Here is a 17,680-nt window from a genome sequence, read left to right on the forward strand (position 1 = left end):
AGTCTCAATGAATCATCACATCACTGCATGCTCACCCAGATTCAATGTGGTTGGTGACTTCATATCTGCTTGGTTGTGGGGAACTGAAAAGTCTGAAATTGAGATGAGCAGTCGAGCTAAGCGAGAATCTTGTATGGCCTGGGAACTGGTTGCTATGTCCTGTCTCGTTATGTACCCTAGTTGTTAGTGTTAATTTAGCAGTACCTCATTAAAGACTGAAAAATGATCAAATGATATACTTTTCCAAGTATCATAACATTCATTTGGGACTTGCTCAAACTGAAAAATGGTAAGTGAAAGGAATTCTATGTCAAATCTTTCTGAACATAAAATGGATGATTGTGTAGGTTTTTCATGGAAAAAGCCAAACGACGTATTCGCAAACAGAAAAAAATTGGAAAAAAGCCAATACTGGGAAAAAAACTTTGGTGAAAAAAAAACTTAAAAATCAACTCTAAATTTAAGGTTAGAAATTTAAATTTTGGCTTATAAGCATAAGCAGAAGAGAAAAGACGGACGTGAAAAACAACAAACTAGGCTGCACTTCTCATTCAAAAGAGATTGAAAAGGGAAATTCAGCATTAATTTACATGCAACCATGTCAGGTGGTCAATGTACTATTCTGAAGGCTGAAAATTATTGTGAAGCACGAATTCACTAATATCACATAACTGCTCATAATCTGACAATAATCAAGAGGCACTAAATAGACAACATGTCTCAAGTCCTCTCCTTCACAGTCAGGGCCAGTTGATGAAACCATTTCTCTTACTCATGCAGCAAAAGAGCATAATGCCCCAACCCCAGCAAGTGAAGTTAATAAAATAGACAGAACTCATATGCTTCTGTTGCTCTCAATGAATATAAGCACAGTTGAACGCATTTGGTGTTAAAAAAAAAACAGAACAAGAGAAAGCATTTGGGCCTGTCCATTGTAAGAGACAGTTTGCACAGTAGGCATGTGAAGCATTAGGAATCAAGAAATCTTATAGCCATAGTATGGCATTACCATCTGCCATGCTTGCTGCAGACAGAAGATTGGACGTCATTAAGAAAACTAGTGTTGCAGTTAAAGGGCGTGAAGACTAGGATTGTTTTCCTTCATAATAGATGATACCATGTGCTTAGCAGAACGGCGACGGGTGCATAAAGAAGACAAAATTATGCATGATTAAAGCAAGTTCATTTGAGATTGAATGGAAGAAAATAAACAACACTATAAAAGGGGTTTTTTAAGGGTACCTTTGAATGGATATGAACCATCCATTTGTTTCGATCTAATATACCACAATCACCTATAATACACCCAATTAAGTGTGTAGTGTATTGGTGGAAGGGTATAATTGGAAATAAACTCATAGCAAAGAGGTGATTTCCTGTATTTTGTCGAGTTAATTCTTGGATGGCAGGTAGGAGTGCTCTTAATAGATGGCTAGTCCATACACATAGGAGATGTTATTTTTTTTTTGGTAGGCTTAGTTTCTAATTTGTAGAAGTGGAATTAGGATCGTCCATGTTCATCATGTATATATGCATAGATGATTCCGGCCATGAAATGCTTTTTGTTTTCTTGCTTTTACACAACCGTACACTCGATAAGGATATGCAGGCACCCAAATGTATGATCTGAATCAATTGAATAATTGAACTCGCTCTTCAGATCTGTATGTAAAATCTAGGTTTGGTATACCCTATCAATGCTTTAATAAAATATTTAGAATACCCTTCAAAATTAACAATCATATCTAAATTAGTACGCTACTACTCAGTAGTGGAAGGTATTGTAAAAGCACCCAAAAGAGGGGAAATAACAACATGAAGAAACGGCTAGAGATTGGATAGCACCAGGTTGGACTGCAACAAAATGAACACAACCGATTAGGTATAGTAAAGTTCACAAGACAAGAGAATCTTTTCGAGGTATTGTATTAAACCAAACCCATTTGCCTAATTATTGTGCCCATTTTGCAATGTACTCATAAGAGAAATATAATACATAAAATTCTATGACTGAAATGGCACTACTCCAAACAGGGGCGGATCCAAGATTTGAAGGTTAGGGGGTTGGTTACATTCTTCTTCCTCTAGCCCCGCTCTTCTTTTTCCTCAACTCTTCTTCCCCTCCTCTCTCCCCTATTTTCTAAGGGGGATCGAGCGTGTAGGGGGCTACAGCCCTTTTATCTAGCGTGTAGGGGGGCTAGAGCCCCTACAGCCCCCCATGCTAGATCTGCTCCTGATTACAAAAGATACTTTTACATGTGGCTAAAACATATTTTTCCTGGCAGCCAGATGCCCCGCCAGCAAATAAAGGTCAATGAAAATCAACTATCTTCATTGGTGGTATCCGACAATTTCTACATTTTTAGTTGGTTTTTAGTTGCAAAAATAAAATAAAAAATGTCATAATTTTAACCGAGTATCCTAATCGACAATTTAAGCAATTATTCAAATTAAATTCAGTATTATGTGATTTTTAGGATTCGAACCCATTATCACCTCAGTATGAAACACTTGATCGAGACTTGATACTTATTTGTCTCTCTAAATATTTTGAAATAAAAAAGGCATGAACTACAAAGTTGTAAATCAGATAGAGTTTTGCAATTTGACATGGACCATGTGTCGATCACAGGTTATTTGAATCATAAATTTAAAATTTTCAAAATTGATTCTCAATTTTATAACAAATATTTGGAATCGTAAATATCAAATGAGAAGGATTTCAACTAAAAGTTTGAGGTCTAATGTTTGGTATAAAATTTATTTTTATTTTGACTTTTTATGAAAATGTTAAGTACAAATACATATTGTCGATGATCGGTGTCGGCAATAAAACTATAGGGTGACTATTAGGCTTGGAACTCGATGGATAGGATGAGGACGAAGGTTTTTTTACCCAGGTTCAGGCTCTTGGCTGACGAGATAATACCCTAATCCAGCTTGGCGATTATATTGAATGTATGATCATGTGTCCCTCTGGGGGTGCCACGTACTCTCTTATATAGTGGGGATAGGGTTTACATATATGGTAGAGTCCTAATTTGATAAGACTAATTAAGATTTATCCTAATTCAATTATAACTTAGATCTGGTACATGTGGTATGCAATCCAGCAACTACCAAACTCTTGTTGTTCCCATACAGATATGATTATCTTCCTATCCGGTACCCATACGACTCTATGTATACATGTACTATGGATACCCCTAGTACAGGTATCTCAGAAATTCTTTCTAAAATAGATATTCATTGCTAGATGTCTTTAGCACCTATCAGTGAAAATTGGTTTTGACTAACGGATGCTTACGTCGTCCGCCAGTAAAGATAACATGACTATCCCTGGCAAATGCTTATGTCATCCTCTAGTGAAAACAAAAGTGATTTTCACTTGAGGCTCTATTTTTAGTCCACATGAAAATGTAAAATGGTGGTGACATGAAAAATCATGTTTTGAAGTAGTTTGGTATCTATGAGCTACTGCATTAAATGAAATGTGGGAAGCTAGAAGAATATATATGGAGCGGAAGAAACAAGGTGTTCTTGTACATATGAACATCAAAACATTTGGCCTCCCCAGTAGCTGCAAGGAAGACCCACTACTAATTTTTGTAGGGATGGGAGGAACTGGGAATGTAGTTAATTCCATCCATTGAAATGTTAGCTACCTCAAACTGCAGATTCGGATTGCAAGTAGAATATAACTATAGCATAATCATGAACTTGTTTGCCGATGTATCCAAAAGAACACTGGTTTTCGGGCACAAGCAGATCTCTATGCTCATCCAGATTCTATTTTCTTGGTGACTGCATGTCGTAGACTCAAAGTGAGAGAGCGGCAATGTCGATTCTACGAGCTGGCCGTGATGTTTTCGTACTGTGAATTAAAATCTGCAAAAATAATAATAGTAATTTGCTGACCATGTAGGCTCACTAGGGGCTATTTGTTTGGAGGGACTTATTTATAAGTCTCTCCACTTTAGTTCCTTTTAGTCCCTAAAATACTAAACAGGGGTGACTAAAAGGGACAAACTATCTAGTTACATAAGTCTCTAAGGGAGGTACTAAAAGGGACTAAAGGTCTATAGTATACCTACTCTACTACTCTAGCCTATAGCTATGTGTGTGATGTGTACTATTAAGTAGGTCATTTAATAAGGTTTTAGTCCCTTGTAGTCCCTCCAAACAAACAGGGTATGACTAAAAGGGACTTATGTTTTAGTCCTAGAACTGATTTTTAGTCCTAAGACTTATACAAACAACACCTAGGTTTATCTAGAGCAAGAATTAAACAAACTATTCATACATTTTCGCTGACAATAAACAAATCGCACACCATGATCTGTCGATAACTGAGATGAAATAAATGAGGTTCTTAATTAGCAAAATTGTTTTGGTGATAATTTTCTAGTCTACATGGTCCTTGCGTACCAGATGTACCGCACAGTCCACAACAGATTCCAATGTTGGTTTGTCTTTTGATCTATGGCCACGTTCGGCTGATGTAAAGGAGGGGTTAAGTTATTCGGCGCGGAAAACGTAGTAATAGATTAGTATATAATTAATTAATTATTAATTATTAAAAAATATAAAATAAATTAATATAATTTTTTAAAGCAACTTTCCAATAGAAATTTTTTTCAAAAAATACACCGATTAGTAGTTTGGTAAGCGTGTGTACAGTAAACGAGAGAAATTAGATATCTAACCTGCCTTGTCGTACGGGGTCTATGACTAAGAAGGTGCCTTTTCAGGGACCGAAAAATGCTCAAATTGTTACTTTTCCAAGCGTCAAAATCTTGGGGTGAATGTTTTACAGCACATTTGCAAACGAAAATTAATTTATTAATAATATTTTTTATATATGTGTTCCTAGCGATCTTAAAGTAAGGATAAATAAAAAACTACGATTTAAATCCTAAAATTAACTCTAAATTTACGGTTTAAAATTTAAATTTTGACTTATTAACATAAGCAGAAGCGTTAAGATGGGTGCTTTTGTTTGAGAATTGTCCAAAAATCGTATATGGAAAACATGATCGCTAAGTGAGACATGAGACATGGTATATTTTAGAACTGTACATGCAACCACATCAGGTGGCCAATGCACTAATCTACAGCGCGCAAGTCGTTGGAAGCAGAAACGAACAAAATTCTGACAAAGAAGTACCCATAATCTGACAATAATCAAGTCCTACAAACTAATGCAGCAACGATGGGTTGATTGTTTGGTGTTTTATGGAAAAAGTCAAATGACATATTTATAAATAAAAAATAATGTATGAATATAGATTTTATAGATATATTCTTAGCGACCTAAACGCTAAGGCCGGGAAATAAACCTCGTTGAAAAAACCCAGAAAATCAACTTCAAATTTAAGGTTACAAATTTAAATTTTAACTTATAAAAAAGAGGGAACCATTGCTTTTATTGTAAGAAGGTTGGACACCTTCTTGTATAGTGGAGCTGTGTCTTGTGGGTACAGTAGTACACCTTTGATCAGAGTAAAACTATTCAAATAGACATGTCCACGGTTAAGAGCGAACTGCCAGATTTATTGTGATTAGTCGAACCATTAATAACTTGATTAATCTTAATTGGGTTTGGGACTACCGCAACGTGGTGTAACATTGGGTAGTGGTTAGGCCTATCGCAACGTGGTGTAACGTTGCACAATGATGTTAGTATTTTACAAGTATTTATTTACTTGCGTTTTTATTTACGCAATTATATTTAAATCTCTGTTTCTATTTAAATGTTGCTTTGTGCAACTCATCCTAGCCTACCCTTGAGATCCATTGCATCATTTGTTACTCATTTTTCGTGCTGCTTGTTGAGCACGTGGTTTGTACTTAGCCTTGCGTAATTTTCCCCTTCAGAGATAGAGTATGGTTCAGATGGAGGCAACTCTCAGGAATGAAATTGTCCGCTGTCAACGTGTTACCTATGGTTTGGAGCTGTCCTGCGCTGAACCCTGTCTACCTTTGTTTCTACTGCATTTCGTTAGACTTTAATTCTATTTTCATGTTGTTTATAAGAACGATGGTTATGTAATCAATATTATCTATTTGTGTATCTTGGCTGGTCTTGGATAAAGATTTTAATACACAATAAAGTTCAAAAATTCGTGTGAGAAATGTCTAGGCATGACATCATAATACTGACAGTAGCCCCCAGCCTTTCTGCTGCACTTCCACCTCCTTGTGGAGGTCAGGTAAAGCCCCAACAATGTGGGTAAAGTGGCACACAAGAACTTTTATGACCCATGGACTCCATTAAAGAACGGGCTGGTCTTGCTTAGGGGCTCATCCAATTTGTCGGGCTCTCTCTAAGCACAAAGTCCTTGGCTACATGCTTGGAGAGACGGACCATGCCAAATTCTATAGCCCATCACTGAGGGATAAGCTATGCATGGATGTGTGGAAGGCTCAAGCCCGGAAGGTATTAGTAGTGCCCGAGGCACTACTCGTGACCACATGCTATTCTTTGGCACAAACGTTTGTGCCCATGTTTCAACTCATAGTTCCCTGCATCCAAGCTTTGTATACAAGAAAAATATTTGTAGTTTTTATATAAGATGTTGTGAACTGGTTTGAACATCCTCTACCTCCTACTGACCCGTCAGGGGGTTGTAGCACCTCATTTTTCGAGAAATAAGATAGACTTATGGCTCAGAGATCTTTGGTACATGCTTGGCCAGACAGGCCAAGTCGGGTGCCATAGCCCATCATTGGGAGCTGACCTTTGCCTAGCTGTGAGGTTTGCTCGAGCCCCCAAGGTATCAGCAACATACGGGGTGTTGCTTGTGACCACATGCTATTCATTAGTGAAATAGTCATACCATCCCTAAAGCTTTTGTTTTAGGAAGGACCTTGGCAGATGAGGATGAGGGGTTGGATATTTTTTATGATGCAATATACGGAACATGTAATGGAGAATAATTTTTAGAGAGGTATATTTACCAGTGTTGAAGTTATGTACCCTTTAGGAGCTGAGATCACGAGGATGTTGAAAAAGCCATGAAGCTCGTTGACCACACCACGAGCAGAGAGGTCGATGTACCCCTTTTTGAGTTCGGCCTAGGGAGCGCGAGGAAAGTCATGGGCTATGGGCGTTAAGTGTAGAGTAGGATGGGGAGGAGGATGCGTGGAAAAAATCCTATGAACAAAGTGATTTATACATGTCCGGGCCATGCGGAGGCATAATATCCTACTCTTATTATGCGGATGCTTAAGTATGATTTTCTGTGGAATACATGTAGGAGGTAGCTCCAACTAGAGCTCCCCCTTCTCTCGTGCATGTCCCTTTTTAGTTCAGGTGCTTTCCCGGGTGTTCTTTTCTTTCCTCCCTATGCATGGCACTTATTTTATAGTATTAAAGGGATACCAAATATGATGGCTAGCTACGATAGCCTAGTTAATGTGAGGAGAAAATGTCTCTTTTTCCATGAATGTGTCAGGACGTGTCTCATTGTCAGGATCCTACAGGATCTTTAGGAAGGACCCATTACTAGGACCCATGTGGTGCCTCGACCGCAGTAGGGGCTCGGCCCATTGGAGAATGTCCCAACCACCCTTGGAGGGTGCCTAATCTTCCTGGGGTGAAGTCTTTCACTTATCATGGTAGCCCGATCCCTTGTGGCTAGGCCACACTCAACCTGGATAGAAGAGATGAACAATGCTAAGGCGTTGTGAGCAACTAAGCATACCCTAGCATGTCGCTAGCTGTTAGCTTTGGGTAGTATGTACTCGCAGGGCAATCAAACCCAAGTAGGGCATGATGGTTGGAGGCAGCCTAGATAGGGCAATGGTCAAAATGCCCACTTTGCCTATGAGGAGCTAGGGGATGACACAATGAAGGAGGACGTCATCATGATGATTTGAGGTTGATGTCAGTTACGAATGAAATTAGAAACACTCCGTATACTCCCTCTGTCCAACTATACTAGTGATATTTTTTTTAATTTAGAAAGATTAAGGATGTGAAGATATTATTAGTATACCCTTATTAAATGAGTGGTGGTAGAGATGGGACGATAGTTGAGGGGTACGATGGTAAGAAATTTAAATGAAAGTTGTAGATGCGACAGCTATTACTAGATAAAATCTTATTCTTAAAGAAAAAAATCGAAACCTTAAAATACTAGTCGGAGCGAGTAGGTAACGATTTTAAGATGGAGGGAGTAATTTCAAACAAGACCATGATATAGGGCCCGATGGAAGCAGGCGCTTCACAGTTCGTGGGATCAAGGGCGAGGATTAGATTGGGTCGAAATCAATCATATAATGGGCTGGAGGATGGGCCTAAAAAGCCCATCAACAGGCTTGCTTTTGCCCTAGTCGATCTCCTCCCTCTCCTCTTCTCTTCCTCCTCTCCGCCCGCCGCCTCGCCTGCGCACGTCTCCGCTCCGCTCCGCTCCAACCCGCACCGCGAGCCGCCGGTGAGGTGAGCACCCGTACCATCCTCTTCCCTATCCCTCTCCTCTGGATCATCGAAGCTTTTGCTCTTTGCCTTAACCCCCTCTAGTACCAATAGCGGTTTAGGTCCGCCCCTGCGGCTACCGACAGGCCGAAGGGACGAGGGGAGGCGAGGGGAGGGTGCCGGCGCGGCGGCGGCAGACACGATGAGCGACGACGTGATATGGCACTGCATCCGGCACAACCACTGCAGCTTCATGGCCAAGTATTCCCAGCCATCTTCTTCCTCTTCTGTTGTTGTGGTGGTGGTGGTGGTAGTGTTCTTCCTGACGATAAATCGAGCGGTTCGGTTTGGTTTGCGCAGGATCACGACGGGGATATTCTGCCGGAACCCCTACAACGCCACCGGCATATGCAACCGGAGCTCCTGCCCGCTCGCCAACAGCCGCTACGCCACCATCCGGGACCATGACGGTGAATACTGCCCACACCTCCCTCTATTCTTTTTGTTTGTGAAAAGAGTACTTGTTAGGATACCCTGAGTTACATTTGCAGTTACTACTAGGAGGCGATTGCCGATTGGTCTTTTAACTTTAGGGAAATTATTTAGTCATAACTGTGGTCGTTGTTAATTCCCATTAAGATGATACTGTGAGTCCACGGATGGTATCAAACATCAAACTTAAAACAGAACAGATGACTGTTTTAGGTTTTGTTCATAATGTGGTCTAGCACTGAAGCTTTATTCGTTATAGTTAATGTTAAAGTGAATGATTCTAGAGTACCGTGGAAGTTTTTTTGTTTCATGGGTGAATTGCAAATGGCACTTTCTAATGTTTAATTGACAAATGCATACTTCCTGATTATGCATATTGTTCTGCTCCCAATTCTTTCCGAAATAGAAGTTATGTTTTATTATCTGAATAGTTTTTGTTACATTCTATTTCTATTTTTAATTTCTTCTTGGGGCATTGCAGGTATTTTCTACCTATACATGAAAACCGCTGAAAGAGCTCATCTTCCAAACAAATTATGGGAGAGGGTCAAACTACCCAGGAATTATGAGAAAGCAATGGAAGTCATCAACAAGCATCTTGTATGCACTTTGAGCTTACATATTTTTTCATTCCATCTGGATGTAAACTTTATTTAGTCACATAGCTTGTCTTTCATTATGTAGGAATTTTGGCCCAAGTTACTTGTGCACAAGATTAAGCAGCGCCTGACAAAAATGACTCAGTATCGGATAAGAATGAGGAAGCTTCAACTGAAAGTGAGGTAGGCACTTCAGTTCATTTTCAGTGTTCCCATTATGACTTTTCTGCTTGCGCCATTCGATAATAGGAACTGAGGTATACTGTGTAACTGTTTGATAATCACCATTGTTTATGTACACCTCTATGTGGGCATTGTTGCATTCACTTGCTTATAATTTGTTAAAAGCAGGCAACTCAAGGATTTTGCTCAGTTTATTGCAAAATTTAGGTTAGCTTGCAGATTACACAATCATATGATCTTAAGCTGAACATGATAATATTCTTTACAATGCTAAAGTAGTCAGGTGCAAAATCTGAAACACGTGCTGCAAGATATGTGCGGTGTACCATTGAGAAGATGGTTTCTAAATTACTTATTACTTACCTGTTGTAAACATCTTTTGACTGGAAAGAGAACACTACACCTGTTTGTTTTACTTGTTTTTTCTTACATTTATGACTTCCAGATGTGACTGTTACTGTTACTTTCTGTACTTTTGCATTAAGTATAATATTAAAATTATAATGTTATGAAAGTATAAAATAACGGATTTCTGTAGATTGAACTCCAAATAGATTTATAGGGTTCCTTTTTCTTCGTTTTGTTTGTGTTGGGGTTGTGGGGATATATTTCATGCTGCCACAACCAGAGCTATGTAAATTTAGTGCAAGTGCCAAAACGTGTGATATTCAATTATAGATAGATAATGAAGATGCACTTTTTGTTGACTAGTTCTTAGATCTTGTTATACCTGTACTTGCACTCCATTCACATTGATACAGGACCTTTTTAAAACTAATGGAAACAATAATAATGGTACACATAGCTCGTTGTTTCTACTTTGGCAGTGTGGTATAGTATAAAAGTTTTATTATAATCCAGTTTGTGTTGTTGATGTATACTCTTATTTTTGACTTTCTTCTGCTGACTTCTCTGATGTAATGAAAATATTATAATCATCCTCCTTGCCTTGTTAGAGAGAAGGTCATGACAGTGCCCAGGAAAGCAGCTCAGCGCCATCTCAGAAGAATGGATAAAGCTGAAAAGGCAGCTCAATTAGAAAAGGTTTTATTTCTTGTGTTATTCATGTCCTTCATAATTTGCCTTATTCTAATATGTACCTCTTATTCTAACATGTACGTGTGTTGTCATGCAGAATATTGAAAGTGAATTGAAGGAACGGCTGAAGAAAGGTGTCTATGGTGACATCTATAATTATCCGTTCAAAGAGTTTGACACTATTCTTGAGATGGAAAAAGATGATTTAGCTACTGAGGAAGAGGAAGAAGTAAGGATTGTTACTGAGACTGAGTGCAGACTTGCTCATCTTACTTTTCATGAACTAGTCCATGTAATCGTTGATTCACTTGTCAATACAGGAAGAGGTGGAAGAGTATGTTGAAGGTGATGCGATGGATGACATTGAAGATATGGAAGACTTTGAAGGCCTCCCTGATGGTGATGATGGTAATGACTTCCGTTTGTATTGATTTAACTTCAACATATTTCAGAGTACCATGATGATGTAAAGTAAATTTTAATATGCCTTGGCTAGCTAATATGTTACATATGTTGTATTTTTATCAGGCAAAAAAGGTTAATAGCCTGTGATTTCCAATTTGACCTTCACTGAGAAAAATCTGAAATGATGGCAGGTGACTCTGATGAAGATGATCTTTCAGATGAACCAGTAGCTAAGAAATCCAAAGGGACAGGTTCTGATCTGAGATCAAATATAGGGAAAAAATCAAAGAAGATTATCACTGAGGTGAAGCAACCATCACAATCTCAGTATTCTTTCTTGAATACTTATACATTTGTTACTCCCATTACACGTATCTCTCTTGTTGATAATAGCATATATTGATCTCAAGGACATTATACAGCCCTTGAGATTTTGTTATTCCTTAATGTTAGTATGACAAAACTAGTTCCTAATGAAAAGTTGCCATGATGCGTACTTTATTTACAACTCTTTTGTTACACAAAACATAAATTTGGTGTGTTGAATTACTCTTTTTCCTCTGTGGTAATTTGTAATTTCTTGTAGTTTATTACAAGTAGGATAATTCCTCGCTCATTATAGTTTGTTTTTTCCTTGTATGGAACAGGTGGAGGATGAGGACACGGGCATCAAAAGAAGGACGCGAATGTGAGTTGTGAGAGCACTGGCTTCAATTACAAGCCGTAGGTGCTGTCAATTTTTGCTGTACCTGCGATTCAGTATTAGTTGCTGACAAATCAAGATGAATTTTGGGTCGTTCAACAATTAGGTAAAGTCTTGTAAGAGCGAATTGCGGAAGATTGAAGATTATTACGTAGCAAGAATTTTATAGGGAAATGTTTGGACCAAGATGGCTGTATCTACGACCCAATTGGGCTCTGTGTCTGAAGAGGTGGCCTAGCCTACGGTCCAATATGAGCTATTGTTTTGCGTTATATACCTACATATAACCTGGGCCTGAAGCGGACATCTCTCACGTCAGGAAAAGGTGTAGATCACCGTTTGAGGTTTGGCACTCTGGTTAATCCACCCCTTGAGCTATTATTTTTCCATCTTGTGAACTGTTTTTTTCACTTTTGTGTCACGACTTGTGTCTAGTTTATATAGCTATGTATTGGTGAGGGTTGACAAAGGGAGAGGATTTTTGTGGACGCTCTCTCGCCCGATAGTCGTATGAACAAAACCATCCCAAAAAACATTCAGAGATAAATTAAACCGTACCCAAAAACAGGTCAGGGTTTTTTTTTAAGATGGCTTTGTAAAGTTTAGGGTGTTACAAAACCATCCCAAAAAACATCCAGAGATAAATTAAACCGTACCCAAAAACAGGCCAGGGTTTTTTTAGATGGTTTTGTAAAGTTTAGGGTGTTGTTTAGATGGTTTTAAAGCTTAAGGGGTGGATTATCCAGGGTGCCAAACCTCAGGGAGGTCATCTAAACTATTTCCCTCGCATGACAAACAAAAATACTCACGTCACAAACAAAAATAGAACTATGATGATTAGGACAAACGCACATATGCGAGGTGATTAGGTGAATCTTTAAGCAATAATAAGGCTTAATGAAGTGTGCTAGGAAAATGGATCGTGCCATATGCTGATGGTAAATATGCTTGTGGCCACAACGTCCACTCATCATGTGAGGTTAATTTTCGTTATTTTTTTGCAATAACATCGGATAAAATGCTCTCGTTTACGAATGGTTTGCTGAAGGTTGCAAATGAAAAATAATTTATAAATAAAATTTTTATATACGTATTTTTTAGTGAAATCTAAAAGCTAAGATTGAAAAATAGACTTCGGTGAAAAAACTTAACAATTAATTTGAAATTTAAGATTGAAAATTTAACTTTAATCTTGTAAGCGGAAAGATGACGGGAATTGATGATTCTATATCTATCATTTCAAATTACGAGGATGGTCTTTAAGCAGACCCGAGCCACCTTCCGACTGCCGGTGCAGTTTCTTTTACTATCATTACAAGGGCGCATAGAGTTTCTTTTACGATCATTCATTACAAGGGCGCATAGAGATTATTAATAGAAGGTTGTTCCAATTTTCAACCAGTCATTTGGCTTCAAATTTAATATTTATAATTAAAATATCAATCACATTTCCCTTTACGCCTACGTTGGTTTCTTCCCTTTCGATTCCAATGATCTGAAAAGAATCATCGCAGTTATCCTATAAGAGAAGGCTAATAATATGGCCACCAAACTAGCTATAAGTTATCCTATAAGAAGGCTAATAATATAGCCAACAAACTCCCATATACTAGTTAGCTCTTTATCATTAATATATGACCCACATGTTACTCTCACAGAATTTCTTAGTTTCTGTGTCCGAGTTGGCTCCAAGCTTATAGCCTGCTTACACTCTATCTCCTCCCCATAAGCACTTAGTTCCTGTGTCCGAACTGGCTTACACTCTCTCATCCCCTCTCCTCCCCATAAACATATAGCCGGCTATTATACTTGCTCTAATCCTGGCTATCGTGGAATTGGCCAAGGAACCGTTAGTTACAATTGTATTCTAAAAACAAATGATTCCAAGGTTAACATCTGATTCTGATAGCATGATGCCATGATATTCACAAACAACAGAGGTAATGCCAAGTGGTCTCAGCCATGAAAAGGTAGGGTTAGCAGTAACATTCACAAACAACGTAGCTTCCAAAAAGCATGTCAAGGATTTCCCATAGGTTACTGTAAAAAATGTTTCCTGGGCTTCAGGGCAAGTAAATTTGAGATAACATTTCTGACTCGGGGCAGATTGTGAATGTAAGTTCTGCAGACATCTACACATGTTCAGAATGGAGGCAACGTGAAGCTGGACAAGAGTTGGAAAATGACGAATTCTAATTTCCTTTCCCTTGATTTCCGCACATATCATCTACTGACTCTAAACGAGCATGCACTGGCCCGATATCTGGGACCTCTTCAATAGCTTCCGCAGGCTGATGAGGAAGATAACTAGTTAGATTTCCACAAAGATCTCCAGAAGATGGTAAAGGTACGGGTAGAAATTCACCTGCAGATATTCTAGGAGGCACCATAGAAGGTAGTTGATGATCATAACAAGGCAAAACAGTTTGCCTGCCCAAGCTCCACATCTGAGGTATCTACACCATTGTAGAAACATCATATGTTTGATACCTCCAGTGCATAAAAAAATGTAAATATAAATAGTTTAATGCTTCAAAAGCAAATAAAATGGCAAAATAAAGTTATTTGGTAGACTTGTTGCCAACAATAAAAATTGAAAAACCTGATATTGCTTGTTTCTTTCATTCACACTATCTTAGGGAGAAAAGCTGGGTTTAAAGTTTACGTGTATACTCACCGTGGAAGGCGTTCTAGCAAATCTGTTTTAGGTGACTGCATTGCACGATCATACACAATCTCCGTTCTTTTTGCCACATCATCCCAACTATAAAGCTTTTTCATCTAGATGCATATTAGAAACAACTGAATCAATACAAACGAACTTGAATGTCACTTTACAACTAGAAGGAAAACGTAAAGCACAGACCCATAGCTGAAAGGGTCAACTGCAGATACACAGCAAGTTCATGTAACGTGTCAAGAGTTGAAACTCACTCGAAGATGCATAACTTGGGGATCTATGCCAGGAAGCATATCGATAGCTTTCTTGACAGCTCTTACCATATCTTCAGGAGCTGGTTCTGCAAGTACTACCATATCATCTGGTAGAACCTGAAAAGGAAAAAGAGTTATTTCACACTGAATCCAATCTTTCTAATTGACTATAATTCAGGGTTTTCTACAAGCACATACCTCTGGAACACCACCAACTCTTGTACTTACTGTCAACAATCCACAACTTGCTGCTTCCAAAATGGCTATGCAAAAGGCCTCTGTAAGTGAACTAAAATGCCAAAGATTAAATTTCAGCGTTAAATGGTTCATCCATATGTATGCAGGAGTTTTGCAATAATTAAAATATCATGCTATTTGTTTGTTTATATGTTTGTAATGATATTAGGGTATCATCACATGTATTATGAAATATGATATTAGATTTGAGAGGAGTTAGACAGTAAGCGGCCTTAGGTGTATCAAAAATCCCCAATGAAATAGAGGAACTAAGAAAATAAAAGATTTTGACATAAACAATGACAACACAGAAATGCTACCTGTTCAAAAAAATATGACCTGATATCAGAACAGATCGTACTTGAGCATGAGGCACAGCTCCTAACATCTGAACTCTATCCTGAAGGGAAAACTTCTCCCTCATCTCTTCAAGTCGCACACGTTTTGGACCATCACCTCCAACAATAAAGCGAACCTGACAATCCGTGACTTGCTTATTTGATCAAATACAACCATATTTACTAAATCCCAAACAATGTAAACATTAACAGGATGGGAAAGTAACGATGCAATATGATGTGAGTCAACTTTAGTGTATTGCCATGCATTTATTTTATGACTAAGAATAAAAGGATGACAGTGATCAGGAAAATGTGATGCAGATATGATGTATAACAAATGATTCTACCACATCCGTAGTTCACCTTTTAATTTCATGTATGTATGACTCCAAAGAGTGCTATGGCTATGGCTCACCTTTGGAAATAGACGGCATACTTCTGGAATCACTTCGACAAGAAGATCAGCACCTTTTCGATATACTAATCTACTTATCACAACAATAACAATTTCATCACAGCTCAAGCGTTCAGGAGAGGGGGTGAACATTGCAGTATCGACTGCATTAGGAACCATGAAAACCTTCTGTGGAGATATCCCCGATCTCAGGACAGTATTCTCTTTGCTTGTGTGAGAGACACATATGGCCTGATCAATATCTGCAAGAGTAAACTGCAGCACCTTATTCATGTGAATGCTTCCAGCATCAGCAAAACCATAAAGCGAGTGATCTGTGAAGACAACTTTGTACCCCATCGTCCTAGCATGCATCAGTGCCTCATGGCACAATGTTGAGAAAGCCTGATGCCCATGCACAACAGAGATCTTCTCACGAATAAGAATGGTCCTTACGATAGGAAATGTCAAGAATAACGTAGGCAATGTATTCTGCATCAGGAATGGTTTCCATGGCACATAATAAACCTTCAAGCCACCTGTAACATATCGCACTCCAGAACGTTTCCGGTACGCATGTGTCATGACGACAACCTGTGAATCAAACAAACAAAAAAATGTTTAGAACTCCCGCAACAAAACCAGTAGCGCTAATCTAGTACGTTGCATAGCTCTATCCATCATTTAACAACTGTGTCAAGATATCTACACGAAGCATCCTCAGATCTTTGTTGACAACTTAATTAACACTATCCAAAAAATAACTCTGACTACAACATGTAACCAGCGGCAGAATCAAGAGCATACTCATCCATGGATCCAGCATCCCTATGTATGTAACCATGAAAAAGAACAAGGCATTAAACAGATCATCCAGGGCATTAGGACCTTGTGGCCAAGCTTGAGGAGACACTGCGACAGATAATAGATGTGGCTTTCCACGCCGCCAAAATTTGGGAAGAAAAAATCTGACACCATCAAAACCCTGTGCTTTCTTCTCCCTTGCGCATCCATGGTGTGACCGTCCTGGAAACCTGAAATCCCCCGAAATAATCAAATGCAATCCGATGTAAGATAGATGGAACGGAGCAAGAGCAATTGCAAGGCTTCGAACCGAGGTGGAGGCCCCTCGAAACCCGATCGAGCGCGCGAGGAGACCAGGTCGGGAGGGAGGGGGGGAGGCGGCCGTCCACACCAGGGCTATTCCCCGGCGGCGCGGGGCGGGGACGACTCCGCCGAGTGGAGCGGAGAGGGAAGCGGCGGGAGGTCGACGGCGAGGGGCGCGCGGATTATCGACGGCGAGGTGGGGAGGAGGGCCCTCGCCGGCGGCGGCGGGAGAGGGAGAGGGTGGTGGCCAAGGACTTCTTCATCAGATCCGTTCTTCGGTTAAAACCGAAGCCGGAAAAAACCAAGGGCACGTATCAGGTGGAAACCAACAAAGTTGTGCAAACCTGCAAACTCTCGATCAAGACGGGAGGTTCTCCATCCGATGGCTAGGGTCAGAGGTGCCCCAATTTTGCACTTAAGCGCCCGCCATTAGCCATACTTATATTTTTTTTGCAAATCACCCCCTAATCCCCAGCGTGCACGTTGCCTGTTTGCGAGCCGCGCCCCTTCGTTTATCCCGTCCCGTCTGTGAGTGACTGCCGCCGTCGTACGAGAGTCGCCGCCGACCTGGCCCTCAAGTCACAGCCGCACGCCAGCAAGTCAGCATGGAGTCCTCGCCTGCGACGCCATGAACTCCGGCACAAGCAGAATAGACAGAGGGGCTAGCGGGCAGTTTTTTACAAAATTAGCACACCTCTGTTCCTAGCCATCGGATGGAGAACGTGTAGTCTTAATGGAGAGTTTGCAAGTTTACACAGCTTCCCTAGTTTCCACCTGATATGTTCCCAAAAACCAAACCAGTCGTTATTCGGTCTGGTTCGTCTCGAA

The 17,680-nt window shown here is 39.6% G+C and overlaps 2 protein-coding genes across 4 annotated transcripts; one reads left to right on the forward strand and one right to left on the reverse strand.

The window, feature by feature from the left end:
* The first annotated feature begins 8,352 nt into the window (after positions 1 to 8,352).
* On the forward strand, positions 8,353 to 12,310 carry LOC102705265 (protein MAK16 homolog A). Of its 2 annotated transcripts, none has more exons than XM_015839408.2 (10): positions 8,353 to 8,443; positions 8,525 to 8,680; positions 8,780 to 8,889; positions 9,393 to 9,511; positions 9,596 to 9,693; positions 10,650 to 10,737; positions 10,829 to 10,960; positions 11,052 to 11,139; positions 11,328 to 11,440; positions 11,784 to 12,310. In XM_015839408.2, the coding sequence occupies exons 2-10, from the start codon at positions 8,622 to 8,624 to the stop codon at positions 11,826 to 11,828; spliced, it is 852 nt and encodes a 283-aa protein (XP_015694894.2). In that variant the 5' UTR covers positions 8,353 to 8,443; positions 8,525 to 8,621; the 3' UTR covers positions 11,829 to 12,310. The 2 variants fall into 2 exon arrangements, with proteins under 2 accessions (XP_015694894.2, XP_006657606.2); XM_006657543.3 differs by having other exon boundaries at positions 8,394 to 8,443; positions 8,534 to 8,680.
* Positions 12,311 to 13,733: 1,423 nt separating this feature from the next.
* On the reverse strand, positions 13,734 to 17,152 carry LOC102704821 (phosphatidylinositol N-acetylglucosaminyltransferase subunit A). 2 transcript variants are annotated; one of them, XM_006657541.3, is made up of 9 exons: positions 16,860 to 17,152; positions 16,634 to 16,779; positions 15,767 to 16,339; positions 15,331 to 15,485; positions 14,972 to 15,062; positions 14,774 to 14,890; positions 14,517 to 14,620; positions 14,205 to 14,295; positions 13,734 to 14,130 (listed from the first exon to the last, which is right to left on the reverse strand). In XM_006657541.3, the coding sequence occupies exons 2-9, from the start codon at positions 16,757 to 16,759 to the stop codon at positions 14,032 to 14,034; spliced, it is 1,356 nt and encodes a 451-aa protein (XP_006657604.1). In that variant the 5' UTR covers positions 16,760 to 16,779; positions 16,860 to 17,152; the 3' UTR covers positions 13,734 to 14,031. The 2 variants fall into 2 exon arrangements, with proteins under 2 accessions (XP_006657604.1, XP_040381923.1); XM_040525989.1 differs by lacking the exons at positions 16,634 to 16,779; positions 16,860 to 17,152 and adding an exon at positions 16,553 to 16,568 and having other exon boundaries at positions 13,736 to 14,130.
* Between the last annotated feature and the right edge of the window lie 528 nt (positions 17,153 to 17,680).

Source organism: Oryza brachyantha, chromosome 7 (genome assembly GCF_000231095.2).
Source record: "Oryza brachyantha chromosome 7, ObraRS2, whole genome shotgun sequence".
NCBI lineage: Eukaryota > Viridiplantae > Streptophyta > Magnoliopsida > Poales > Poaceae > Oryza > Oryza brachyantha.